Source organism: Mustelus asterias, chromosome 7, assembly GCF_964213995.1.
Source record: "Mustelus asterias chromosome 7, sMusAst1.hap1.1, whole genome shotgun sequence".
Lineage (NCBI taxonomy): Eukaryota > Metazoa > Chordata > Chondrichthyes > Carcharhiniformes > Triakidae > Mustelus > Mustelus asterias.
The window spans coordinates 86,553,875-86,581,751 of NC_135807.1; the positions used below are offsets into that span (position 1 = coordinate 86,553,875).

Sequence of the window (27,877 nt, forward strand, 5' to 3'; positions counted from 1 at the left end):
TTGCGATCACTGGGCCTGACACAGACCGACTGCTGCTTGCTTTTCTGCAGGACAGCTTGATCTGAGAGCATTGCTCTGCAATTGGGTGTGGCTATGATCTAGGTTGCCGGACTGCTAGTCTCCACTTTGCTTAACAAAGTATGTTTTTCACCCTGTTACTAGGCTAATCTGCATCGCACAAGTTCTCAGTCTAGCTAAATCCCTATCAGTTTCCTTTTTTCGCCAATTCTATGTTTCATTTCATTCCAACTTCCCAACAATACACAAACAAAAGGTACCAAAGGTAGAGAATATTTTCAGTATAGTTTTGTGCTGTACAGGAGGACAAATGTTTAACAGCCATTTAACAACTGCAAGTCTGTAGGTGACTTTATTTCTGTTGGTTTATTGACAATTGATGTGCTCATATTCTCTCTTACCCAATTGCACGCAGAAGTAATGAAAACCTAAACTGACTTTTTCTACAATGAATTATTTTAAAATCAACTCTTAGTAATCCAGTCCTTCATAATCTTCATGCATTTAAGTATCATGTAATTGCTGCTGGTTGAATTCCAAGGTCAAAATGTGAGTTTGTTAGGCAACAAAAACATACACTACTTGTGATGTTCTTTATAAGTAATAATAATAAAGCTGGGTCATGAAAAGGTTGTGCTCAAACTGTATATTCCTCTAGCCAGATCACAACTCGAATACTGGACCCAGTCCTGACCATTAAAACCGAAGGAAATTAGTTCAAAGAGCCATGAGAATGATTCCGAGTATCACAGCACTGAGTGGCAAGGGAAAAACTCCTCTTTCATGGAAGCAACTATGAGATAATCTTCTGAAGCTACATAAAATATTGAGCAGTACTGGTAAGGTAGATCTGGAAAAAGACTTCAAACTAAAGCATAAGATTGGGAGGTATTTGAAGAAGAACTTAATGTGACACAGCACAGATTTAAGGGGCAAGTGATCTAACTGCCAAAAGGATGTGGATGACAACAGAGTTGAAAAAAAATACAAGAAAAGGCAATAAAAATGCAAAACAAACCCAAAATACATCTTATTAGATGGCTCCCTTGGAAACAAGTATTTGTGATCTTGTTAGTAGCAGAAAATGGCAGACATTGGCAGACAATGGCAGACAAAATGGCAGAAAATGGCAAACATTTAAATAATTACTTGGCGTTATATTTACAGTAGAAGGTGATGATAGCATGCCAGATGTCCCAAGGAATGTAACATTTAATTAAGGATAATGACTCATCGAGATTAATGTAAGCAAAATAACACTGATGAAGAAAACAATGGCAATAAATTGACAAATCCCCAGGACTAGATGACTTCGACTGCAGGGTTTTAAGAAGAAGTGAGAGAGAACATTGCAGATGCCCTAACTATAATCTCCCAACTCTCTCTCAATTCAGGAAATGTTGTTTTAAATTAGATAATTGCATGTTGTTTCACTATTTAAGGAATATGAGAGCAGCAAACTAGGAATGTTGGACCAGTTAGCCTAGTATTAGTTGTGAGGAAATTACACGTCTGCTTTTAAGTGCGGGTACTCTCATTGGCAAGGTGTGACAAGTTGTGTCCCACAGGGAACTGTGCTGGAGTTTTAATAATTCACTATATTTATTAACAATTTGGTTTCTGGAATAGAGATCCAAAACTTGTAATACCCACCAAGAATTGTACCTTTACATAGCCTAAAGATTAGGGTCAGCCAGGTCTTTTGAGAGTGAAATTCGGAAACATTCTACATGCAAAAGGTAGTGCAAGTATGGAATTCTCTTCTGCAAATGATGGTTTACGTCAGATCAATTGTTCATTTTAAATCTGGACTGAAAGTTTTTTCTCAGCTAAAGCTAATATGGGATATGGAGCAAAGGAAGTCCTTGGAATTAAGTCACAGATCAGCCATGACCTGACTGAATGGCAAAGAGACTCAAGGGGCTAAAAGGTCTTGTTCCTTTCTTCCTATTGGGGAAGTGCTCAGGTTCAAATCAAGTTTTTAAAAAGTTAGTAGAATTCTACACACAAAGAGTAGTTAACATGAAATCAATGAAGAATAGAGTGACTGAGGCAAAACCCTCAAATTATTTAAGAAATGGTTAAATTTGATAATGGAACTAAATGCCTTTCCGGCCAGATGAGCTAAGATGGGTCAAAGATCCTTTCTCATCTGAAGCCATATGATGGCTCTATGCCTCCTGTTAGAAGCATCTATCATTTCTGAATACTTAGCTATACTTTAGCTGTTGTCCCTCACTGTGGTGGAAGAAACTACAAAGAACAGATGGAGACATGTCAATCATATGGCTGATCGAGACATCCAAATTCATCGCATTAAACTCACCCATCACCAACTGCTTAATCCAGATGTCTTGCAGTGAAGTGCTCATTTGAAAATAGTAAAATGTTCTCATCATCTTAAGCAGACAAGTCAAGGTGGCAACACTCAGTGAAGTAGAAGATTCGCACATGTAGAAGCAAGAACTAAGTACAGAGGAATATTTTCCTTGAAGTGGGTGACAGCAAAAGTCAAAGGACTTTTTATTAGCTGCCCAAGAGCTTCTTTAGAGTTTTATTATCAACACAAAAATTGCTTCAATTGTTATGACTTGGTTCACTCCACATTGTGAGTCAAAGTTCTCAGCCATCGCCCTGGATACCATCTATGCTCTCCAACATCGACTTACGTTTAGGATGGATGATCAGACACAATGGCTGCTGCATGAACCCTTTACAAATCAGGTAAGTGACCCCTGAGAAATTAATGATTACTGAAGAGCCGAAACTGCTCCCTTCAGTTTTCTAATCCTTGGTGCACTTCCCAACTTTATTATGTATATTTTTAAATTCTAAATGTTCCTATTCATTAAGAATTGATTTTAAATCCATAACAAGATTACTTTTTCCCATAAGTTACATTTTTTTGTAAAAGCAAGAGAGTGAGACATAGTACATTTCAGACAAATAGATACGTTTAAAATAAGAAGCATATTTTAAGAAGTGCTTTCAACTAGTATATTAATCCACAAGTTACTTGATGTGGTATGAAGAGCAGGCGAGAGGCCAGAAAAAAAAATGATGTATAGATAACTGTACAAAGAGTGTCAAATGAATTGTTTGCCAAGCCAGGTGAGAGTTTGGACAGAGAAAATATAAGGGAAGAAATCTAGTACTAAAAAAGGAGAGAGGCTGCATCTAAACACTCAAGTCAGGTCAACAGGAAAATTAATTCCAGAGTTAATGCTTGTATGCAGTGCAGCAGCTTGGGGGACACAAATGGTAAGATTGGGAAGTAGACCTGTGCAACATGCATGATCGGTTAAATCCTAGAATGGCAAAGAATCTAGGAGATAGAAACATATAATGAAGTCTTAGATAGTCTCAGTCTCTCGCTTTTACAAACAAAAACTTAACTGATGGGAAAAAGTAATCTAGTTATAGATTTAAAGTCAACTCTTAATGAGACCTAATGAGCAAAAAAACGTTAAAGTCAAAGACCAACTGGTTCCACTGTGAAATGCTTGCGGAAAATATGTTCCAGGTGGTATACAACCCACATAAAGAAAAGATACTTAAGCAGAGGAAGTAGGTAATCCCTCAGAGAGAGTAACAGTATAGGGAAACGCTGTCGGTCTGGACTTGCACAGTGGGTATCCAGTTTGTGACAAGAATAAAAATAAGGATAGTAAACACCGGGTAACTATAGTGTGAAGGATTACCAATGGGAAATAATATGACACTGCCCAGGAGAACACGTACATGTCGGAGCTTCCATAATAAGGGGAATAGACAACCTGGTTTGCAACCATGACTGAGAGTCTGGTGTGTTCATCACAACATGAAGACTACGGGACATAATTAATGCAAAAAAAACTTCTGGAAAGAGAAGTAAAACAATCAAAAGCCATGGTTCATTTGTAAACTCGTGTCATAGCAAAAAGTAGGATATATGTTTTCCAGAGGAAGGCAAGTGCAAGATGCTAAGCATAGTAATCTCAAGATTATTCTTAAATGCTGCAATAGTTCAACAGAAACCAAATAAACACTTCAGAGCATGATTAATTTCACTGATCAGATTTTCTGTGCTGATTTTCCCACTTTAGTGGCAACAGCAGAGGAGGGGTGGAAGATTAGGCAAGGATTTATTATACTGTATCCTGTTCTTTTTGACCCTAAATATATCCTCTGGAATTTTTACTGAAATATAGGCGGGCATAATTAAGTGATGATTCCGAGCTGGTTGCGAAGCAAACCGGAAGAAAATGGGCACTGACATTTGCTAGGAGAGGCGCAATGCCTTCAAGCATTTAAATCTCACAGCAGTGAGTGCAATGGGGGGGTGGGAGCCACAGATTTGTTCGTGCAAATGGAGAGAAACGTTTCCTTTCAGCAAGGCTCTCTTTAGGCTGCCACATACATCTCACTGCAGTCACAACAGCCATTTACAGCGATGATCGTCCCAGCGGAAGCAGAAAAGCCACCCCAATTCCCAGCAAAAGAACTTGAAATGAAATGAGCCCAGACCTTTCCAAGATCAGTGCTGACACACTCAGGCAGTGGCTGACAAACAGCCATCTCTTTCAGTCTTGGAAGCTCTGAGCAGAAAGCTTTCTTTGCTTGGACTGTGGTCTATTCTAGTTTTGTGTTCAGGAGGAGGCCTGCTGCAACTGAAGGCTCAATTTATTTAAATATCTAAGCTAAAATTAATCTTACAAAATGAAGAATAAACTACTTAAATAATTGGGTCACATGGTGTGGTATCATGAAACAAATACTCACTGTATTCTGAACTTTAAATAGATTCTTTGGGGCTGGTTGGGCTTTACAGGCTTTCAGGTAGTTTGCCCAGTTAAACTCCTCTTCCCTTTGGCCTGAAAGGAAGGCAGAATCCTGTCAATAATGGGAAAGTCGATCGGACAATTTAATGATAATCATGAGAATTTTTTTCATAAAATCACAAAACAAAATACAATGCAAAGTTCTCAATGAAAGTGCCAAATGTAAGTAGGATAGTATTGCCAGTTTAGGGTCTGTGACTGCTGGACCAAACTAATATTTATCCTTGCGTAGGATAGCTTAGCATGCTCAACTGAGTACAACTTTCTAGATAAAAGCAAATTACTGTGGATGCTGGAATCTGAAACCAAAAGAGAAGATGCTGGAAAATCTCAGCAGGTCTAGCAGCATCTGTCAGGGGAGAACAAAAGCTGAGGTTTCGACAAAAGCTTTGACAAAGGGTGATCTGGACTCGAAACGTCAGCTCTTTTCTCTCCTTAAAGAAGCTGCCAGACCTGCTGAGATTTTCCAGTATTTTCTCTTTTGGTATAACTTTCTAGCTTCATTTCAAATTACGGAATGCTTCTCATACGTTCCTAACAACTGCCCCTGCAATTGCTAGGATCAAGATAGTGCGGTTTTCAAATGAGGTATGTGCATTATATATTCTACATTGTCTTATTAGCTTTCTGATAATTAATATTCACAATCGCCTCTCATTGCGACTTTCAGACCTTTAGGAAGATGCAGTTTGTGGCCGGTCTTCTCACACCATCCCACAGCATGGATATCAGGTGAATCAATGTTAGTCCAGAAATCAAAACACTCAGAATATCCATCAAAGTGGAGCCTCAGACGAACACCACACACCTGATGGGAGAAGACAGTCAGGCTGATGTTTACAATAACAATGCAATAAAATTATGTTAGGAATCACTGATGGTTAGCACATATTATATTTCACATCAGTAAATATTTCACCAGAACCAATCATTTTGTGGTCTATGACTGTGGACTGGATACTTAAGGTATACTTCTGCACTCAAAGCTAAAGTTGTGCATTTTTAAAAATGTGACTGTTAGCAGCTCACAGTGGGTTTATATTAATGCAGTGCTTTTTAAAATTGTGTTGTAAATTCTTTGAGTGCGGCACGGTGGCAGATTTGTTAGCAATGCTGCCTCACGGCGACAGGGACCCGGGTTCAATTCCGGCCTTGGGTGACTGTCTGTGGGTTTGCATGCTCTCCTACTGTCAGCGTGAGTTTCCTCCGGGTGCTCCAGTTTCCTCCCACGGTCCAAAGATGTGCAGTTTAGGTGGGTTGGCCATGCTAAATTGCCTCTTAATGTCCCAAGATGTGTAAATTAGGGGGATTAGTGGGTAAGTGCAAGGGTTTAAGGGAATTGGGGGGGGGGGGCTGTGTAAGATGCTTTCTCAGAGGATCAGTGCAGACTTGATGGGCCAAATGGCCTCCTTCTGCACTGTAGGGATTCTATGAAATGTGGGGCCAGATTCTCCAACTTTGCCTGAAGCTGGGATTCTCCAGTTCTGCTGCAGTGAACGGCAATTTGGCTAAGCACCAAATTCTTCATTCTCGCTGGCAGCAGCAGCAGGTGTGAACAGCTGGAGAATTTTGGCCATAATTTTAAGTACTGTAAAATAGGAAAATAAATGCAGATTTTTCACTGCAAGTTAAATAGTACCCTGAGCAGCGTGCATGGGGCAAATGTGGATAGGGAGCAACTTACACTGGAATAAATTGGGAAGGCTCCATTACAGACATGCATTCTTCCCCACCTTATTTTCATCCAAGTGCTCTACCCAGGTGATTATTTAATCCCTTGTATAAAGGAGGAAATTAATAACATACTAATTCTTTTGGCAGGAAGGGGCCATTTTTCCATCCAGCCAATTGTTACAAAAATCTCAGTAGCTTCTTCACTGTAACTCTGGAGAGTAAGGTGCTCCACTACATGAAGCAGCTGGTCTTTCGCTGCCTTTTCTTTTCGTGTACGTGGCAAGTTTAAACCACTCAATCACATGGGCTTGACCCAATGTCCAGATGATGCACAAGAAACAAATACAAAAACAAGAAACCGTGGATGTAGAAAATCTGAAATGAGAACTGGACATGGTCAGCAGGTCAGGCAACGTCTGTGCAGAGTGAAAACAAAAAGTGAAAGTTTCAGGTCTGTGACCATCCATCACAGAGCTGAGAGGTTAACTCTTCAGTTTTTCTACCTAACCTGCTGAGTTTGAACAGTATTTTCCATTTTTATTACAGAAAATATATATTCATGTTAAAAATCAAGGAAAACACAAGGCAACTACTGAACAGTTCCATGCACAGCCACAAATTACTCATGCACATTAAATCTTACCTCTGCCACTGACAACACACAGAACATGGAGGGGTGCCTTGGGTCAATGCCTTCCAATCTCATGCCAATTTTAAATCCACTTTTATTCTGGGGAACTAATTGAAACTGTAAGAGAAAAACAGTGGAGTGTAGGAGCTTCCTCATAACAGTCGCCAAACTGGTTCAGCAATACTCCAAGCGTCTGCTGTCGACACGGCAACTTCATCCCACCCTTGGACCTCAGGCTTCAACTTTTCATTGTCAGGTATTTTGCAATACCTATCCAAACTATCATTATTCCTCTGCCTTCCTACTTGTCTGCTGACATTTTATGTTTGAATTCCTGCTTGGATTAACCCCACAGCAGCTCTCAGCATTCTCTAAAGGGCCGACCTAGGTGCCCATCACTTTCTGTCTATGAGCATCAATTCGAACTGTCCAATCTCCCTCTTGATTCTCTTATCCAATGTGTCTGCTCAGGGGGGTAATCTCCTTCCACTTCAACTCACCTCAGTGACCAATGCCAGCAATTCAGGGATCATTTAATTTTCCTGCAGAATATTTGTTCATTATCGGATAAGGCAGTTGCAAGTATATCATTATTGAGAGCTACTACGTTGAAAACATGGCTTTGGCTTGAACTTGGTTCGTGGGTGAAGCTATCTTGACCCTCACCGTCACCTCCCGGTCGAGCTATACTTTCCACCGGCTGCCCAGCCCAAACAGGCCCTTATTGCCAAAAGTTGCATTCCTTCGAGCAAATTTCGAATCATTTTCCATCCCTTTTTCTTAACCACTTTGCAATGCTTGGTATATGTTCTCATAGCAGCTTTACAATGAATTTAATAAACCAGGCTGTTACATTTCACAGCCTCACAGTAACAGCCATGCAGATTTACAAAGGAGTTTCCATTTGGTGATAACGAGTAAGTAATTTAGTCGCATTATGTTACCTCAAATACGCGAAACAAGAATGGGGAATGCATAGCAACAGATTGTGCAAGAAGCGAGATTTTCCCAATCTGCGCACTCAGCAGTCGAGGTGCCTTCACAGAACAACAAAGTTATCCTCACATCCACATGCAGGAGGGAGCAGATGACTATCTCAAAGTTTTAATGGTCACATTTGATACAAATTGTACTTTCTTCAGTGGGCTTGCATAATAAGTTCATGCTGTAAACTGTGCATAAAATTGCCTATTTTCCACTAGCTTATAGCAAAATGGAACATAAGGCAACAATTTAAATACGCAAAGCATGACATTTGAATTAAAGTTGATTTAAAAAAGCACGAGATTTCATTCTCTCACCTGTATTCTCTGATATAGGATTTAGTTTCAATCAAGAAATTGAAAAACATTACAGATCCAGATGATTTGTTCAGGTTCATCTAGTTAGAAAAATCTATGTGTACATGTGTTTATTAGAAAAATTTGTGTACACACATTCTTCTTTTCCAACTTCCTGTTATCACGATTTTTTGCATCATTTCTATGCCAACATTTAATATTGAAACTATCCAAGTAATATATCCTGTGTGTGAATAACTAGTCAGTAGGATGTAGTTTCAGACGTTGGTATGTAGGTGGCACAGTGGAGTGACTTTCTGAAGTCTTCACTCTGTCAGCACCTAACCATCAGCATGCTACAATTTGTTGGTGCAATATTTTTTAGGATAAAGTCGAACAGTGATTATGCTACTGATTCAGTTATCTTGATGCCTGGACTAATGACCCGAGGTTATGAATCCAAATCCCACTGCGGAACCTGAGGAATTTATATTCAATTAATTCAATAAACCGGGAAATAGAAAACTCATATCAGTAATGAAACTGCCGGATTCAAGATTGCTCTAAAAACCCATCTGGTTCCCTCCTGTCCTTTAAGGAATTAATCTGCCATTCTTACTCATTCCACTCAATTGTGACTCCAGACCCAAAGCAACATAGTCGATTCTTAACTATCCTTTTAAATGGCCCAGGGTGTCACTCAGTTGTATTCAAGAAGGCGACTCACCATCTTCATAAGGACAATTATGATGGGCAATAAATACTGGCCTTGCCAGTGACAGTGGTTTAAAATGATCGCATGACCAGTGTTGGAGGTCAAGTATTTTGATTTCCAATCCAAACTGAAGTCACCATTGAATGTGAAAATTATTCGCAAGAAAATAGAAAAGTTAGAAGCATTTTTAGTTACTGAGTAATGTGATAAGTACGTACTGTGGACATAAGGCTGGGAATTTTATATTCCTGATTATAACATTTTCAGGAGAGATCCGAGGGGAAAGGGATGACTGAGCATTGTTCAAGAAGGATTCTCTCACTGTGCTAGGACATAAGAATTTTAAGGACTGAAACCGTTAAGAAAAGGGTTAAAGGCACAATTCTTGGTGGGTATTATAAGTCATCAAACTGTGGCTTTAACATAGAAAGATAACTCTATAAACAGTTCAGAGAAATATATAAGAAAAACAATAACACTGGGCGATTTTATCAATCCCAAGAGAAACTGGAATAAAGGTAATTTTAGTTGGCCCATTGGGAGAAACTATCCAGTACTGCTTTCTGGACCAGTAGGTTCCTGGAAAGCAAGTTTGCTCAATTTAGAACTTGGAAATTAAGTCAGGAAAATAACAGATTGGAGATTGAGACAACAACACCAGCAACAATAATACAGCCTTGAGTTATACTGCCTCCAGGTGTGTAATCTGGCTGGTCCACTGACTTCAGATCCATTTGGGCTCATGTTAAAAATTACTCTAATGAGCCAGATGTTAGTAACTTGTTTTTCTTGTACATTTCTCTGAACTATTTACAGAGCTACCCTTCTGTATTAAAGCCACAGTTTGAGGACTTGCAATACCTGCCTAGAATTGTAACTTTACCCTTACTTCCTCTTAACTCAATTTCAGTCCCTATTTATGCTGGAAACATCTACAGTTCTGAGTTAGACATCAATAGGCCCAGGTATGTGATTCGTCAGAGATTGGGTGCTCACTGTTTGGGGAACAGGATATCTGGCACTCGCTGCAAAAACCTAAAAGCTTGCATCAGCTGTTTGAAAAGTGCACTGTTGCTGTTCTCTAATGCTGCGTCAGTGATACACAGTCGGGAGACACAGCATATCATGGCAACAAGGATTCCTGACCCAGGAATTGTAATGCGTCTGGAACAAGGCAAAAGCACAGAACTGGGTCTATGTTTGGTCCTCCAGGGTGGCTAGTCCCCCACTAAAATGCAATCTAGAATGCTTGAGAGCCACATGAGTCAAGATAATGGCTCCATTGACATTAATGTAGCGCTCAGGTATGTGGATGAGACCTAAACCTGAAAACAGTTCTGGCCCCCTCCCGGTGCTGGCTGTCAGCTGTCTGCTCCACTGACGTCTGACCTGAATTCAAATTCAGAATAAGATTTTGAGACCTGAGAGTCAGGCAGGAAGAAGTTGTGCCTCATGATCTTTGGCACGTCACAAAGTGTTTCCACCTACTCAGACTACTTTTACTGCCCTTTAAGTGCTTACAATACATTCCCATTTTGTAGCAGAGCACAGTCTAGCTGCAGCTTTATACCACTGACATTTTAAAAAGATTTGATCTAACATGTCTCTCTAACAAAATGTGGTTACATGGTGGAGAAATTAGGTCAAAAAGAACCTTGATTAGACCACACTCGGAGTACTGTGCAGTCATGGTCTCCATATTATCACAAGGATACTGAAGTATTTTAACTCATAATATTGCAGTGCTATAATCCTGTCTTACTGTTGCCATCAACTGAATCCTCAAAGCTGAAGATTGTAAATTATCATGTGACCTATTTTCAAAGACAGAATAAAGAGCAATTTCTATTTTGCTTTTCAAAGTGCATTCATGAAGTTAGGTTATGTTCTATGTTCTAGGTTATGTTCAGCTCCTCAAATTCTTAACTAAAAAGCTAAACATCCATTGGTGATCTCAGTTTCTGCTACTTTTGAGACTGCCACAAACACACACGCTTGCTTTACCCACCGCCTCCCCCACTCCCAATTTCTTTGCCTTGTCATCTCTACATCAACTGATAGATTAGGATTTTACTATTGGGAAATTGTAAGTAATCTATTGTCGTTACTTAAAGTAGTCTTTGAAGTGTAAAGTGCATTAACAGTGGCAAGTACTTCGAATGGACAATTTCCGAGAAACTGTCGTTCATTTAAGCTAGTGTTGATATATTTAATAAAAGACAGAGGGATTTCAATCCCTCAGAGATTGTTCTATTGGGGTCTAGACTAAATACATAAGAGTTTTCTGACACTAAAATAAAACTTAATACATTCATGTATCGTGCAACAAGCTGGCTATTTATCAAATGGGCTAGATATTGCATTACTGCATTCGAATTGGCAAATGTTATTTTTGTGTCTGTATTTTCTAATGCGAATATACATGGAAAGTGCAGAACATTTCATAGTGGTTGGAATAACATTAGATTTTCATTTTCTGCGCCTTGTGCAAACAGGAAAATCGTATTTATGTAAATGAAAGCTGAAGTGGCAAACACAGATAGCATTACCGATACAGAAACAATTTTTGCTACCTCTCTGCACTTGAATTTCAATGAATGTAGCAATGTTCACCCAGACTTTATTTGCTACATGACTGCTGGTTGCTATGGAAACAGTGAGAATGATTAACTGAAAATCATCTGGGAATGCAAAACAGCAGAGAGGTTTTCAGCTGCGAGTTTTAGGTCACAATAATGTGAAATGACAAATGATCATCATCCTTTTTATGTTATGCTAAAATAAAACTATGATTATATGGCGTTACTAAGGGAACCTGCCTTTGGACAGCTCGCTGAAAAAAAATACTGAGTACGATAATGTTTAAAATGCAATTTCATTCTTTAAAAAGTACGGTAAGATTGGCCCAAATATTTCAATGGTGGGAGATAGTCCGGTCCAGTCAGGAATGCTGGGAGGGGCTAGGGGGGCAGTCTCAGGTGAGGGGTAGTCACGTTGGGTCAGATCATGAAAGGGGCGGAGGGAGTAGTCAGGGGGTCAAGAGCGGAGCTGGGCAGGGGTGCTGATTAGCAGTATAGTTACCCAGAAGTTCGACTCAGACTTTTCTGCAGAACATTTCCTCAGTAAGAGTTCAGATAAGGAAGTCAGAACCATCTGAAGTCTCCGATTCTAACTCAAGAGTCAGAGACTTTATTGGCAAGCCCCAGGGAGCTGGGGAATTGCACACCAGAAGTTCAAACCTCCCTTGCAATTCTCATGGAGTCAGTATGTTGGAATCACGGTGGGGTCCCGTTGTGCATATCGGGAGGGGGTGCATCCTGTCTCCTATAATCCATAGTAAGATCTGGCCCACTTTCTTTGGTTGTAATGGTTAGAAATATTGGGGGTAAAATTGGTGAACAGCAGTAGCACAGTCGAACAGGCTTTGGTGAACCAGCTGCCCATTTCTGGCCTGCTTCATCTCAGGCCCTCTCTGAACACAAGCTTGTCCATGAGACCCACCTCCTGCTCTCTTAACCATATTTCCATTAGACTGCCAACCATCCAAGTTCTCCCCCAGACCCATATATTAGCTGTCTATCATTAGGAGTTCTTTCTCCTCAAATTAAAAACCCTTGACTGCTCCAAATATTCAAACTACAGCTTCATTTTCAACCTCACTTTCCTCGGCAAAGTCATTGAGTGTTTAACCTCCCAAATCGTGTCCATCGCCCACAGAGCTCAATATTTGAATCCCTCCATTCGAGTTTCTGCTTTGTGACAATGGTAAACTATCTTTCCTCATCCTTCCCGGCTTGTCTGCAGCCTTTGACACTGTTACCTACCCCATTCTCTGCAATGCCTCTCTTCTGTCAACCAGATGGGTGGGAACAAATAGTTCCAATCCTATCTATCTAATCGCAAGAGGGTGTCACTTACAATGGCTTCTCTTCTTGCTCCCCTGTTGTTACCTCGGGTGTCCCCCATGGAGCTATCCTTTGTCGTCTCCCATTTGCTGTTCCCCATTTGCTGTCCCCAAGCAACATCATTCAAAACACGTTGTCTGGTTCCACATGTGACAACACCCAATTCTACCTCACCAACACCTCTCTCAATGCCTCCACTGAGTCTAAATTTTAGATTGCCTTATCCAGTACAGAAACATAGAAGATAGGAGCAGGAGGAAGTCATTTGGCCCTTCAAGCCTGCTCCGCCATTTATTACGATCATGACTGATCATCCAATAGCCTCATCTTGCTTGATCAGATCATTCTCTGGAGGGGGGAGGGGGGGAAGCGGGAGAAGGGAGGCCCGATCATTTTCTGGTGGGGGGGTGGGGGGAGGCGATGGGTCAGATGCATCTCTGGTGGATGGGGGTGAGGGAGGCCCGATCGTTGTTGGGGGGGAGGGGGGTAGGAGGCCCGATCATTCTCAGGGGAAGGGAGGCCAGATGGATCTCTGGGGGGGGGGGGGGGGGCAGATGAATCTCAAAGGGGGCAGAGGGTCGCGATTGGTCTGGGTAATGGGGGTGCTGGGTGGGTAAGGTTATGTTGTAGGGGTGGGGGTGATGTCTGTGGGGACCATCACTCCCGCTTTTCGCTCCCGGGCTGCTTTATCCGCTTTTTGTGGCCCGGGAACGATGTGACAGCGACGTGATTTTCAATTTCTTTTTCTAACTGCACACGCGCAGTTCAAAGCTCCGATCGTTTCGGGCGCGCCATGCCCTGTCCACAGCATGATTCAGACCCGTAATTTTTTTTTCAGGCTAAGTGCGTATGGGGGCACCTGAAAGCAGATTTCCAAGTCGGACCTGAATTGCGCCCAGATTCAGCACACTTAGAATGAAAATGGTAAAATCAGGCCCTCAGAAAGCAGAAACAATGAAGATAGATTTCTTCTGATACTTCCTGGATACATGTGTAGTAGTCTATTAATACTGGTCCTGAGGTAGTGGGAGCTATGGCCAAATTGTTTGGAGCAAAATGCACCTACATTTATTAGTCCCTTGGAAACTTGCCGTCCTCAGCTCAGTAATGTAATCCATTCATGAAAGGAATGACAATTCTCACTTTATATGATCTGAGTCCAATATATCAGCTGTTGCTCAATAGTAGTACTCTTGCTTCTGAATCTGAAGATTGTAAATTCAAGTACCCTGCCTCAGACTTGAGCACACAATCTAAGCCAACCTTCCAGTGTTGCTTTTTGGATGAGACATTGAACCAAGGCCCTGTCTGTTCCCTCATGCAAACATAAGAGATCCCATGACACTCCTCAGATACTGAAGCAGTCCATGTCCATAGGGAGCAAGACCTGGACATTATTCATGCTTGTGCTACTAAATGGCAAGTAACATTTGTGCCACACAAGTGCCAGGCAATGATCACCCCCGCCCCATCCACCCAATATTCAACAACATTACCATTTCTGATTTACCCCACAATCAACATCCTGGAAATTACCATTAACTAGAAACTTGACTGGACTAGCCATATAAGTACTATGGCTACAAGAGCAGGCCAGAAGCTGGGAATTCTGTGGCAAGTAACTGACCTCCCGACTCCCCAAAGCCTCCCCACTATCAACAAGGCACAAGTCGGCACTGTGATCGAATAGTCCACTTGCCTAGAAGTGTGTAGCTCCAACAAGCTCAAGAAGTTGAACACTGCCCAGGCCAAAGCAGCCCACTAGATCAGCACCCCATCAAATGAAACATTCAAACCCTTCACCAACAAGCAGAGTGACAGTGGTGTGCACCATCTACAATATTCACTGCAACAACTCACTAAGTCACCTTTAACAGCATCTTCCAAATCCCAAGCTCTACCGTATAGAAGGACAGAGGAATAAGCATATGGAAAGCCCACCACCTGCAATTTCCCTCCAAGCCACGGGCAACCTTAATTTGGAACTATATTGCTGCTCCTGCACGGTCAGCAGTTAGATGGATGATTAGATTTTAAAAATAGCAAGTTAAATAGACAGAAATGAACATTTGTACATTACGAATTTATTAAGTATTCTGAAATCAAGATATCTGTACCTCTTTAAAGAGTTTGGTGGGTGCTGCTAATGCTTTCTCTTCCTCAAGGTACTGCACCCATGACCAAGCCTTTTTCTTTCCAGTAAACAGTGTGGCTAACAAGAGAAAGAATACATTTTGTTACAACAAAGAACAAGGAAAAATTCAATTTAGAATATCTTAGTCTCATGGCGTTGGAGGAGTTTGATATCATTTCAGCTCAAATGCATTAAATACGCAGGTAACTGATAAAATCTACTGCACATCTTAGAGTCATGCAGCACAGAAAAGGCCCTTTGACCCATCAACAATAACTACCACTAAAGGTGTGCTTTTCTTGTCCATCTTTGACAAACCTTGCCAAAATTTTCAGCCCTTCCTCTGATGACTTATTTCCCAAAGGAACTGGGATAGGTGGAACCACGTTTAACACCCATTCTCTGTTGCCCTGTTTCTGCCAAAACTGGTGGGTTATGTGCAACAAATTTTCATATACACTGGTAGGCATATTCTAATGATATTCAAATAAATAAAATTTGCCATCCAATGTTATTTCTATCATTTGCACTGAGAGCTAGGACATGGCATCCAGCGCTGCCACGGATTTGCGAATATGCACTGAATGTTCTCGACGAGAAATCCTGTGCAATTAACGTCCAATCCAACTTGGGATAAAAAGGATATTTTAACCTTAGTTGGCAACAACAAAGGCCATTTGCCACAAATTACCCTACCCCCATTGAAGGCCACGGGACTGCCAAAGTAAGTTAAGCTGGTTTAAGACCAAAAAATGAGCTAGGTTCACGGGTTCAAGGTCCAACTAAAGCAAAAGACACCCAACTTCATAACAGCCAAAAATGCAGTCTATTGCTTTTTGTTTTTCACAAGAATTTCACAGATTCACTCTCATGAATGAATGAATGAGTGCAACTCACTTGCAAATAGAATTGAAGTATGGTATAGGCAGAAAAGGCAATTGGATGAATCAGTTATGTTTCCAAACATCACCATTAGTTTCCTACCCACGGTGGAATCATACTTGGTTAATAGGAATTTAACCAAGTCTCTCTTAAAACCTGCCAAGCTTTTCTGTTCCACCAACCTCATCAATAATCAATAAATAAATGTTTTTTTCCTTTGGTGCAGTTAACTTTAAATTGAGTCTCCTAGGCCTCAAACACTCCACCGAACATACAATAAATTCTGGGTGTAAACTCTTATTCAAGCAAAAATCTTAAAGATCTCCCTCAGGTTCTTTACTTTCCTTTCGAACATTTAACATACCAAATCAACAGGTTTTCCTTATAACTCATCTAAGTTTCGAAATTAGTCACATAACACTACACTAGAGTCTCTCCTTTGTGTTTTTCTTGCCATAGAGAGGCCAGAACTAAACACGATTCTTTAGATGTAATCTCAACAAAGTCAGAGAAACTTCAAGGTCCTCTTCTTTGACTTTCAAGTCACATTCCTAGTTACACAGCTTTCTGGAGCAACAGCTTAACAGACAGCGTGAATTACCCTATCCATCAAACCCTCAGATCCCTCTCCTGCTTTGTTATTACTTGAATGTTACTGTTTAACATGTACTTCATATTCTTCCATCTTCTGCCCGATTTCACAGCTTTACACCTACCAGTGGCACTTTCTGAACCTATGCTGGGTCCCTTTAATCAAACTCAAAGCTTCGAACACTCCCCTCACAATCATAGGCCTGTCATCTGAGGCTTCATGCCCTGACTCTTTTCTTCAAACTCCAGGTCATCCAATCCATTGCAGAAACACAATGGCCAGAATTCTCCAACCTCCCTGAGGCTGGGAGTCTTTGGTCCTGCTGTTGTGAAATTTGGCTTAGCGCCAAATTCTCTGTTTTTGCTGGCAGTGGGAGGCAGGGCGTGCAATACCGGAGAATTCCAGCCAGTGTAGATTTTTACCTCCATCACTTGGAGCAGATCACCTGTCTTTTATAGAACCCGACTGAATTTTCATTCCATTTGTTTCTATGGTTTCAGGTGGGTTACATAAAAGCAAAAGAATCAATTCAGTTTATAATCAATAGTGGATTGATCCCTAACATTACAAAACCATTTCAAAAAGAGATTACATTTCTGACTTAAAGACTGATGGTTGCAAAAGGTTCTTTCAGCTGACTATCCACACACTAAAAAGAAACAACAATTAGAAAAATCAGTTTGTACCTATGACCAGCACTTTTTCATATATATCCTCAAGATGTGGCATAAAGATGTGTTACAAATATCATGTTTATAAGATTATGTTTTGGGATTGCTATTTTAATTTAGGTTAAAATGATGGAATGAAGGAGGTTTGGAATTCTGTCAATAAGCTTGGATAGTTTGGTTGTTAAAGGCTATGGGGGAAACAGGGGATTTCATTGGAAAGAAGGTACAAAATGTTCACACAAATGTGGACAATGGCAAGAGCATTTGTGATGATTATGGGTAGACGTATTTTCCATGTCTCACAGTGAGATGTTAGGAATGTCAGCTTTTATAAACAGCTATACTTTGAACTGTCTTTCTAATCCCAAAATATAAGACAGTTGAGGGTTTTAGAAAATGGCTAATTAACATTTCTACCTGGATAGAAGACTCATGTGATTAATGTTGTCATGGGGAGAAAGCCATTGTGGTATCGGGTTGCAGGTTTCTTAGTATATCCTGTGACCTCGCAGACAGGTCTGTCGACAGGAACCTGCGAGTGTGTGAGGAAGGAGAGAGATCAGAGACACTGAGGCAGCCACCCAAGACATAATTGATTCTGTTAGTCATCAAGAACGCGGGTGGGAGATCATGCTCAGGTTGAAGAGACCAAGGGTGCGATCTTATCTGCTGTTGACGCCACGCTCCCGCTGCAGCAAAGTCAGAGAATTTGGCGGCCAGCCAAATCTCTATTCACTGCAGCAGGATGGGAAAATCCTGTCGTCATGAACGATGGTAAGATTCTGGTCCAAGTTTATGAGGATTTAAATGAAGCAGGAAAATTTGCCTAGCTTGATTGGGAGGTGGATCACCAGGATAACTCTCACAGTAAAAGTCAGTCTGAGGATTAGAAGTTAGCTGGCTGGAAAAGGAAAATGAAACAGGCCCTCAGGAGCAGGGGATAGTTTCAGACTGGTTTGGGAGAACAAAGTGACAACTTAAGGGCCAGAGTAAAGTATAATCATGGCATGGAAATTTTAGTTGTTTTGAAGGTAAATGGGGGAAACCTTTCTATAGTTTAGGTCATAAATTTCCTACTGAATAGTGTTAATAGTGTTGCTTTCAGATTGTTTGTTACAGTGAAGTCTTAAAGCCAGAAATCTTGTGTGTTCCTTCCAGTCAGTCACTGGAAACTCAAGTATCTTTTTACAAGTTACCGTTCTCTATGGGAATCACTGCAGATGCCCAGGCTAAGTAAATCTGATAAAATTGTATATAACATACTTCATGCAGAATAATAGTAATGCAATATGTTTCAAATAAAAATGTTGAATACCCTGTTTAGGCAACTTGGAATCTGGGTCAGAAAGTCGATTGTTTTTGAAGCTGCTGTGATTAGTCAGCACTGCAGACATTTTGATCTTCATTTTTCCATCTTCTTGCACTTCTTCCTGCAGCATAATCATGTTAATAATGTTCCACTCATGAAATGCTGCTCAAAGGAAAGAATCAAGCTGTCTTTTTAAAAGTTGCATTTTGCACCTTTACTGATAACATCACATGTGGCATGCCTGAAGTTTCTGTGGCTTCATAAGACGATCCCTTCTACACTCAATCAAAAATTAACACTCTGGGTACACCAGATGCATTTGCAATTTGCACCACAGTAATGTGTTTTTGTTACCACATAATAACTTACTTTGTTCCAAATTAAAATGACCCACTAGGGCTTTTGATTTCAATAATGCTGTTCTACCAATCATATTAATTTAATAAGATCACCATTTTTCTACCAAATGTTAATGTTGCACTAAATAAATCAATTATTTGCAGAAATATGCAACATTAAGCATGAGGGTTTTCAACGTGGTATCTCCCAAATAAATGGGAAAAATATTGTCAGTCTGAAATCTGTTAATTCTTTACCAGAGCCCTTAGAAAGCTGATCTACATCATTCCTGATGCAGTCCGCAGTAATCATTTGCAACACTGAATATTAAGTTTAACTTAAAATTGTTCATTGCAAACACAAGTACAGTTCTTACATTGTCTGACGTTAAATTTGATTTTTCAAAACCCTGCTTGTTTTACAGATTTTATTACTAATGTAGATCTGCTTTTCTTCACTGAAAGTTTCATTTTATTTCAATTAAATCTTTGTTTCAATTAAATTGCAGAGCATATTCCATTATTCATGCTTATATGGCTGCAATTACTTATTTCTCAAGCATCACAAACATTCCATACAATACTCAGCTATAAGACTTGCTTTTCACATGACCAGTTGACATAGATTCATTAATTTTGGATGTTAAAAGATCTATGTACTGATTTCTCATCGTTTTTGATGCAGTCTTTGTTACAGCACCCAGGACTCTCATCCTCCCTCTCCCCATGTTCAGCGCATCCACGGAATCATTGCTTTCTTCTTCTACTAGACATCAAAGCAATGTCAGGCACCCACAAATGATGGCTTAGTGCAGAGCAAAAGTTGGTGCATAGCACAAATGACAGGAGAATGATGGAGTTGTGATGAGAGTTGTGTTCTCAAGTGCAGAAATTCCCCTTCTTTGTTAACAACACCTTGGAAGGTCTAGCAACTAAAAGAAGAATGTTTACAAATAATATAAACAACATTCTGTCTCTCAATGACATATCCAAGCATGGCAGATGGCGGTTCTGATTGTGGAGTCCACTGCCAGCATCTGCAGCACAACATGCGAGTGACCGAGACTTTCAATATGAACTACAACCAGAGAAATTTCAGTCACCATGTCGCTGGGGAGTTTCAGATGGTTAGGCCTGTTGCCCTTCATCTGTAAGGCAAAGGATCTTTCTAACACCAAGATTGAGAAGTGCACAGCAATCCATGATGATTTGGGAAACTTTACAGTCTGTTCCAAAGCGTGCCGCAATGGAACTAATAAATAATAAACCTAACCATTTATTTTGCAGTGGGATCAAAAGCTGAAACATTTACTCTATATTTGTGTGAAAGAAATGGTTCTATTTATACCCCAAATATAAAACGCAGTTTTCACCAACAGGAAACTTCTTTCAAAGCAAAAGTACCATTATAGATCCCTGATCTACCGCTAATGTTTAGATTAGTAGTGTGCTTTAGTTATCTAAGAAAATCAATTACAAGAACGGCAACAGATTCAAAGCAACCATGGTGGGCACACTCAGAAAATGTGGGGTCTCAGTGGTGAGAAATTGTAGTGTTTCTGGGTTGTAAAATCAATGCGGGCTTTGCTTCTTATTTAACTCAAGAATATTGTTTAGCAATCACCCAATACTGAGTTTGTGCAGTTGACCTGTAAATGATACTTATGCTGCAGTTACCGATCTCAGGAACTCTCAGTTCCGGCCAAGCATTGCACCATCTGGTGGGGTATATTTTCTGTTTCATTTCACCTTGTTACTCAGTTCTCAAGTGCAGTGAATAAGAAGTTGGACAGGGAAAGGAAGCGACACATATCTTTGGAGATATCAAAATGATTGGGAATAGACCCTCATCTGTCGTTGATACAGAACCAGGATCCAGATGAAATAATATCCTTCTGGCGCCACTTAACTTTTGTTTGAGTAAAGGGCTTGAGTCATAAGAGCTTTGTGGTTGCCTGGATGTTACGGGTTGGGGTGTGACCAGATTTATATTACACATTTTGCATTGGTGAAAAGCAGTTTCCACTTCCTGCCAACATCAAAATTGTAATTTAAACACAAGATGGGAAGCAGTCTGTGGCAAAATGAAAACTTTAAACTGGATTGAATATCACTTCTTAAAAATTTGTCTGTGTAATAAGGTAAGTATCTGCAGACATCAACAAACCATGTGGCCATCTTCAAAATCTTCACCAGAGTCTTCCTTTAGGTTCACACTCACTTTCCTCTTTCGCTTTTTGACACACTTCAGTATTGTTCCAGCATTTTGCTTCACTGGTGCATAGTCCACAATGGATTGTCTGTTGAAGAATCTTACATTGAAATATGACTTAGATATCCAAGCTCAAAAAACATTACCCACAAGTTGAAGTATTTTTGTAAAGGTTACAATTATTTAATATTGTCACCTTTGGCCAGTCTCAGGTTCTTAGATGAATATCTATAAAAGGACACCACTGAAAACAAAGGGAAACAGACTATAGAGAAATTAAGAAAACCCTAGATTCATAAACTGCCAAGTTCTGCCTTTAAATATGTTATGTATACATTATATTTGTAAAAAGAAATTTGCATTCTGCTTTTTTCTTCATATTCCAAAAACAAACTACACGTTAGTCATTTCTGATAGTGAAATCCGGATATCACCTCATTCATGACAAATAGTATTGTGTTTTCTGCCATCTTAGAGTGTGAAATAATTAAAACCAAATCAAAATAACCCCATCTAATCTAAAATATCTTGACCTGTTGGTAACTACCATGATCATAATATGATATAATGTCTTGCAGCAAGAATTACTTGGTGCCCTGCCCTGAGATACTCAATGGAAATTCTTCACGGAAAAGGATGTGCCTTAGCTGCATGGGATGGTTGGATCTAAACACACTGTAGGTATAGGCCCAGCTTCCCCCCATTCCTGTTGAATACCCCAGAAATCCTGGGGAATAATAAAGCTGAAAACGTGAAGGAATCATATAAGAGGACAGTACTATTGAGCCAAAATTAGATAGAGGAACAGAGCAAATAAATGTGGATATAAAGAGGAATGGTGTAGGAATAAGAGTAAGGAGAGGACAGACTATGAAGCTTTTCTTTTTGTTCTAAGGAATTTGGAAATTTACCCTAATTAGTCACCAAACACTTCAAATTTAAAATTCTCACCCTTGAATTTAAATATGTTCATGGCCTTGTTCCCTTCTATTTCTGAAACTTCTCCAAACCCCACCACTCTCAGACTCAGTTCCTTTGACATTGGTTAAAAAAAGTAGCTCACTGTAAGAAAGCGGAAGAATGTGCAGATTAGCCTTAAAGGAAGTTCATTACTAAGGTTCAACTGGGCAGGTTCTTCTCCAGTAAAATGTATGTACAGGTGAAGTGTTTAAGAGAAGTTTAATAATTGTGAGAGATAAGTGCCAGTGGGAGTTTAAGCTAACACAGGGCTTCAGTTTAATACCTCCATCTGAAAAATGGCATCTACAATAGTACAACATTCAATGGAGTGCAAATAAGACTAACTGCTCCCTCAAATTTGGAGTGGGTTTTGAACCCAAAAACCCAACCTGGAAGTGAGAATGCCATTTTCAGCCATGGGACTAGAGGATAGTCAATCTGTAATTCTTGTTCAAGAAGAGAGATGGTTAAAACATGTAACATTAGTTGTGGGCAAACATTTAGAATCTAGATTTCATGATAAAATCAGTGAGCATTTAGAAATGCACGAGTTAACCAAGATTGGCCAGGATACTATTTTCGCTGTCTGCCAAAACCACAACTTTCGAGTGTTGCCAATAAATTTCAATATTAGGCAGATCATTGATACATAGCGAGAACAAACGTCAACTCAGCATTGGCTCCTGGGGTACTAGACATGCAATACTTCTCCATTCCAATCAATGCCAACGTACACTAACTCCTGGTTTTCTTTCTATCTCCCACCTTTCTGTCGATATTACTAAATTTTCTCTTGTAAAATGCATTTGAACATTTTTAAAACATCTTTTCAAAGAGGCTCTGAAAATTAATATACAACACATCTACTGAAGTCCCATTGTCTATCTGCTGTATTCAGCCCATGCAATCCCTCCCTCCAAAGACAAATAAGATAGCAAGTGGGCAGGGCAAAGCTGTCACTGCAGCATTATATGCAGTGAACGCAATTTGCACGACCATCTCACTATCCAGCACAATGAGGCAAGGATCACCTGACCCAAGAGTATCCCAGAGAGTTGTGTGAAAGATCATCGACCTAAAACATTAATTTTGTCTCTCTCTTTATGTATGCTGCCAGAACTCCTGAGCATTTGCAGCATTTTCTGTTTTCATTTCAAGCAGCCAGAGGACCTGGCAGCCAGCACTTCACAGTGTTCAAGCCATGTTTCCGGGGTTTCTATGGCTCTTCTGCCAATGTTACAGCAGAGAAGTGGAACAGCCCCTGAGGAAATTCACCCTCAGGTTAGGCTGGCAATGAGCACTTATAGTGTGACGAATCGGGTTTGATTTATAACCTTTATAAACCATGTAAAATGCATTGATTTCTGCACCTGAATTTTCGATGTGTGCTCTCCCCACACTAAATTCTGCCCTAGAAGCACGAATTCACAATATTTACTTCAATATTTGAAGTGTGGTCACACCACTTCTTCAGCATCTCACGGTTACTTCCTCAGAATTGTGCTCTATGGACCTAATTACATACTTACTTGGCTTGAAACTGCCATTATACGATGTGGTGACAGTTTTGGTCTTTAAAATCCTGTTCCAAGTAACAAGCCCACAATAAAAACAGAAAGTTCTTTATATTGGTATTAGGTTTTGCTAAGTCTCTTGAAGTAGCTTTTTTAACTCCTACTTACTTATCTTTGTATTGCTGCTGACAGTTTGTGCCACAGAAACAATCACATTGATTGAACTCCTCCATTGCCCCATACCTTCCACAGTTTTCACAGCAGCAGCTGCCTTCCATGTGGGACAAGTCATTTGTGCAACCACCTCCAGTAATGCCTTCTGTTATGACACACAATAAAGAAACAGTGAGCAATTCAACATGTAATGGAAATACAATAGGCACACTTCATTACTGCATTCATACCTTCACCCACATCACTCATCATTACCAAACTCCACTGAACTAATAGAGTCATAGAGATATACAGCACAAAAACAGGTCCTTCAGCCTAACTCATCCATGTCGACCAGGTTTCCTGAACTAATCTAGTCCCATTTGCCTGCATTTGGCCCATATCTAAACCTTTCCTATCCACGTACCTGTCCAAATGTCTTTTAAATGTTGTAATTGTACCCGCTTCTATGACCTCTGCTGGCAGCTCATTCCACGTACACACCACCCTCTGTGTGAAAAAGTTGCCCCTCAGGTCCCTTTTAAATCTTTCCCCTCTCGCCTTAAACCTATACCCTCTAGTTTTGGACATCCCCAAGATCTTTGTCCTCCATGGCCTTGTCCATCCTACTTTAGGAATCTCCTCCGCCTATATGTCCCGGCATATGCTGCCCGCTCTGCCGACACTGGCCCACCTTTTTCCTCTGTTCTTTCCTTTCACTCCACCCCACAAACTCTTCTTCAGCCCATTTCCACTCTTCAGAAGCTCAGTTAAGATAATTTTCCTTCATTGCCCACCACAACTCTAATTCATTCCTTTCTCCCCCTATTTGGTGACACTGTCCATCCATCATTCTGCAAACCATTTTGACAATCCTGTGCACAAGAACTGCAATAAAAATGCACACTTCTTTCACTCATACATTAGCAAAATAGGCGCTCTTCCCAACATCAATCCCTCAACTGACTTTACAAAAGCTTAATATTGGGTCATGTGGCTCATTGCTATAAATGAATTCTTTTATGCAAGTTGGTTGTTATGCTTCCCTACATTGTAACAGTGACACATCAAAAGCATTCTATTGCTTGTTAAATGCTTTGGGATGTCTGAAATTGAAAGATGCTACATAAATGCAAGTTCTTTGTTACTTTCTTCAGTCTTATTCTTTCCCAGAACCTTAAAACTCTTTTTGCCTCACCTCACTAAGTTTTTAAACTCATTGCGGCATTAATTAAATGTATAACTTAATTCATTATATCATTTAAAGATTTGTGATACTGCTTTAGTTTGGTTCTTTATTCTTGCAATAAGTTAGAAAAAACTAGATTTTAAAGGCTAGAATTCTATGAGAAAGGTACACAATTCTCCATCAGACAAGTGGAGGATTATTTGAAATTACTTCCTTTGGAATAGTTAATTAAACACTGCATATTTGTTCTTGGCCAAAAATGTATTCCTTGCTACCTTTCCCTTGGAAATATATCTTTATTTATATAACAGAGATGGCCCATGAGTGTTGACCATGAGAATCCTCGATTGCCCACACAGAGAAACACTGAGGAAGCTTCTTTTGTGTGTCTTTGTCTTCATTATTTTTATGCTCTATGCATCACCAAGAACATGGTCACAGAGTTCTGCTAAAGGCACGATGGAATACTCAACCGTCTTCCAGGCAATCCTATTTCTAATTCATCTTCTTTTCTTTGAAAATTACCTACACCTGCCATCACAGACTTCGTGCAGCAGAAACCTGCTGCATGAAGTCCTCAAGCAGAAACTTTTTTATGTTCTGTCCTTCCTCGCTAGCCTTAGAGATCTAGCTGAGGCTGGTGGGAATCAAGGTTCCTCTGTTTAACCACAAGATTTTACATGAAACATGTTTGGCTAATTTCAATCCATTAATATTTGAGGTGCCAATTCAGACCAAACATTGCCCACATTTTCAACATTAAACTTGGTAAAAGGCTGGCTGGTGTAGAACATGGAATAATTGGTGATGTAAGGGACTGGGGATAAGCAATGTAATTGGGGCAGAGAATTTTACTGTGCATTTGACCATAGTATAACTGACCGGTCAATGCTTGATGTCAACACTGGGCATCAAAAGTAGGAAATGTTTCAGTTTCCAGCACTAGTTATGGTTTTGGGCATGCACCTCCCACCATGCAGGATATTTATACTGGCTACAAGCGATGAGATCCAATAAGGTCCAGAAATTGGACATCAGGCTTCATCAAACCAAGACAGAAAAGAGGCTGGGGCCAGAACAACAGGGATCTCGGGACTGGGAGTGACAATGATCTGGATAATACCCTTCTGTAATGCCTGAACAGGTAGGCCGAAGGCCATCTTGAAATTGGAGTTTGGACATCATCTAAAAATTCTGACGTCTTCTTCAGGGTTCAATTTTATGCTGGCAATATACCTCAGATAAGTTTTGGGTGGGTGTTAAAGCAGACAAGAGTAGGGGTGGCAATCACTGGGACTGTGGAGTCATAGAGAGAAATCCAATTCCTCTTAGTTTCACTTCTTGGAAGAATAAACGTATAGTTCAAGGGACATCAAAGAATCCTGGAGTTGGCAAACCTAATGCCTGCCCCACTCTTTGCTGACTGATTTTGTAAAAGACTCCTTGACATTAGGCCTCCAATGTCTATTTCAGACATCCATCCAGGATAACCCAAAAACTGATCCCTGTAACTTTCATTTGCTGTGTGAGGCCAGCTTGTTGCACTGCGCAGTCCCTATAAAATTGTCATGGAGCTATGCGCAAACACATCCTGAAGGAAATGTTTGTGTGTGGCCAGTTTATTCCCTGCACCACACTATTCCAATTGCTGCGCAGCTATACACCCACGTAGCTCAGAGGGAAAGTGAGGCCAATGCCTGTGCAACTTCAGTGTAGGCTACCTCACTGCTAAACTGGTGTGTTTTGTGAGCATTTTACTGCCTAAAAATGTACAAAATGCATTAAAATTTCTACCAAAGTATTTTTATTAATTACTGTAATCACAACAACCTAACCTAATGCTGTTAAAGAAATCTAGTCCATGTCTCACAACCCGCCTCAGCTTTGTGCTGGTATAACACTGCAAGTACAAATGCAGACTTGAAGAAAATATCAATTACCATTTATAAATTCACCCAGTTTCTTACAGAATGGATACTGCCATTACGCGGACATTGTTTTTGAATAATGCAGGGCAACATCATTTATAACACTGACAGTATTCTCTGCGCTAATAGCAAATACATATTCAGGTTAATAAATCTTGCGAGTTGTACCATGACATGTATAATATGGTTTGGATTTAGGAACTGGAACCTTCTGGCCGTTTACGCCAGCGTGAATTTCTGGTCCCACTGCAATGAATGGAGATTTGGCCGAGCGCCAAGTTCTCTGTCCTTGTACGCAGCAGTAGCGAGAAGTGAATGACCGTAAAATCACGCCCTATTTATTAAACCCAGATCTTTTACGATCTATGGTCCATGCAATGTTATCTAACCTCTGACAGTATAGGAGAGATTTGATTGAGAGTGGAAAAAGCAGTTAGCATGGTGACTCCTGTTGGGAAGTATTGCCTTGCTATGTATGCGGTGTCTATCGTTTTAACACAGTACAGCAGAAGTGAGTCCCCTGACTTGAGGGACTGACGGAAATTGAGAGTGAGTGATTACTCCAGAGGGTGTCCTCTCATAGAATCAGAGAATCCCTACAGTGCAGAAGAAGGCCATTCGGCCCATCAAACCTATACCGACAACAATCCCACCCAGGCCCTATCCTTCCCACGTGTTTAACCTCCTAATCCCCTGACACTAACCTGTACATCTTTGGACTGTGGGAGGAAACCCATGCAGACACGGGGAGAATGTGCAAACTCCACACAGACAGTGACCCAAGCCGGAATTCGAACCCGGATCCCTGGCACTGTGAGGCAGCAGTGCTAACCACTGCACTGCCCCAAAAGGTTCTCAGGGAGAATCTTTTAGCAGCCATGTTGTAGGTATTTAAGGACTGGAGTTCTGCTCCAGGGCAGCCCAGAGCTGCAAACCTCCTGTACCTAAGTTT

The 27,877-nt window shown here is 40.4% G+C and overlaps 1 protein-coding gene across 4 annotated transcripts in view; it reads right to left on the reverse strand.

Annotated features, from left to right (window-relative positions):
* The window catches only part of LOC144495835 (lethal(3)malignant brain tumor-like protein 4), a 316,415-nt gene that overhangs the window by 198,283 nt on the left and 90,255 nt on the right, over positions 1 to 27,877 (reverse strand). For 3 of the 4 annotated variants that reach the window (XM_078216429.1, XM_078216428.1, XM_078216431.1), the window contains 7 exons: positions 23,824 to 23,974; positions 21,137 to 21,269; positions 18,638 to 18,752; positions 15,161 to 15,255; positions 7,156 to 7,260; positions 5,511 to 5,646; positions 4,780 to 4,871 (listed from right to left, as the gene is read on the reverse strand). In XM_078216429.1, the coding sequence (XP_078072555.1) occupies positions 4,780 to 4,871; positions 5,511 to 5,646; positions 7,156 to 7,260; positions 15,161 to 15,255; positions 18,638 to 18,752; positions 21,137 to 21,269; positions 23,824 to 23,974 (827 nt within the window). The remainder of the gene's footprint in view (positions 1 to 4,779; positions 4,872 to 5,510; positions 5,647 to 7,155; positions 7,261 to 15,160; positions 15,256 to 18,637; positions 18,753 to 21,136; positions 21,270 to 23,823; positions 23,975 to 27,877) is intronic. The other variant, XM_078216430.1, reaches the window with a different exon arrangement.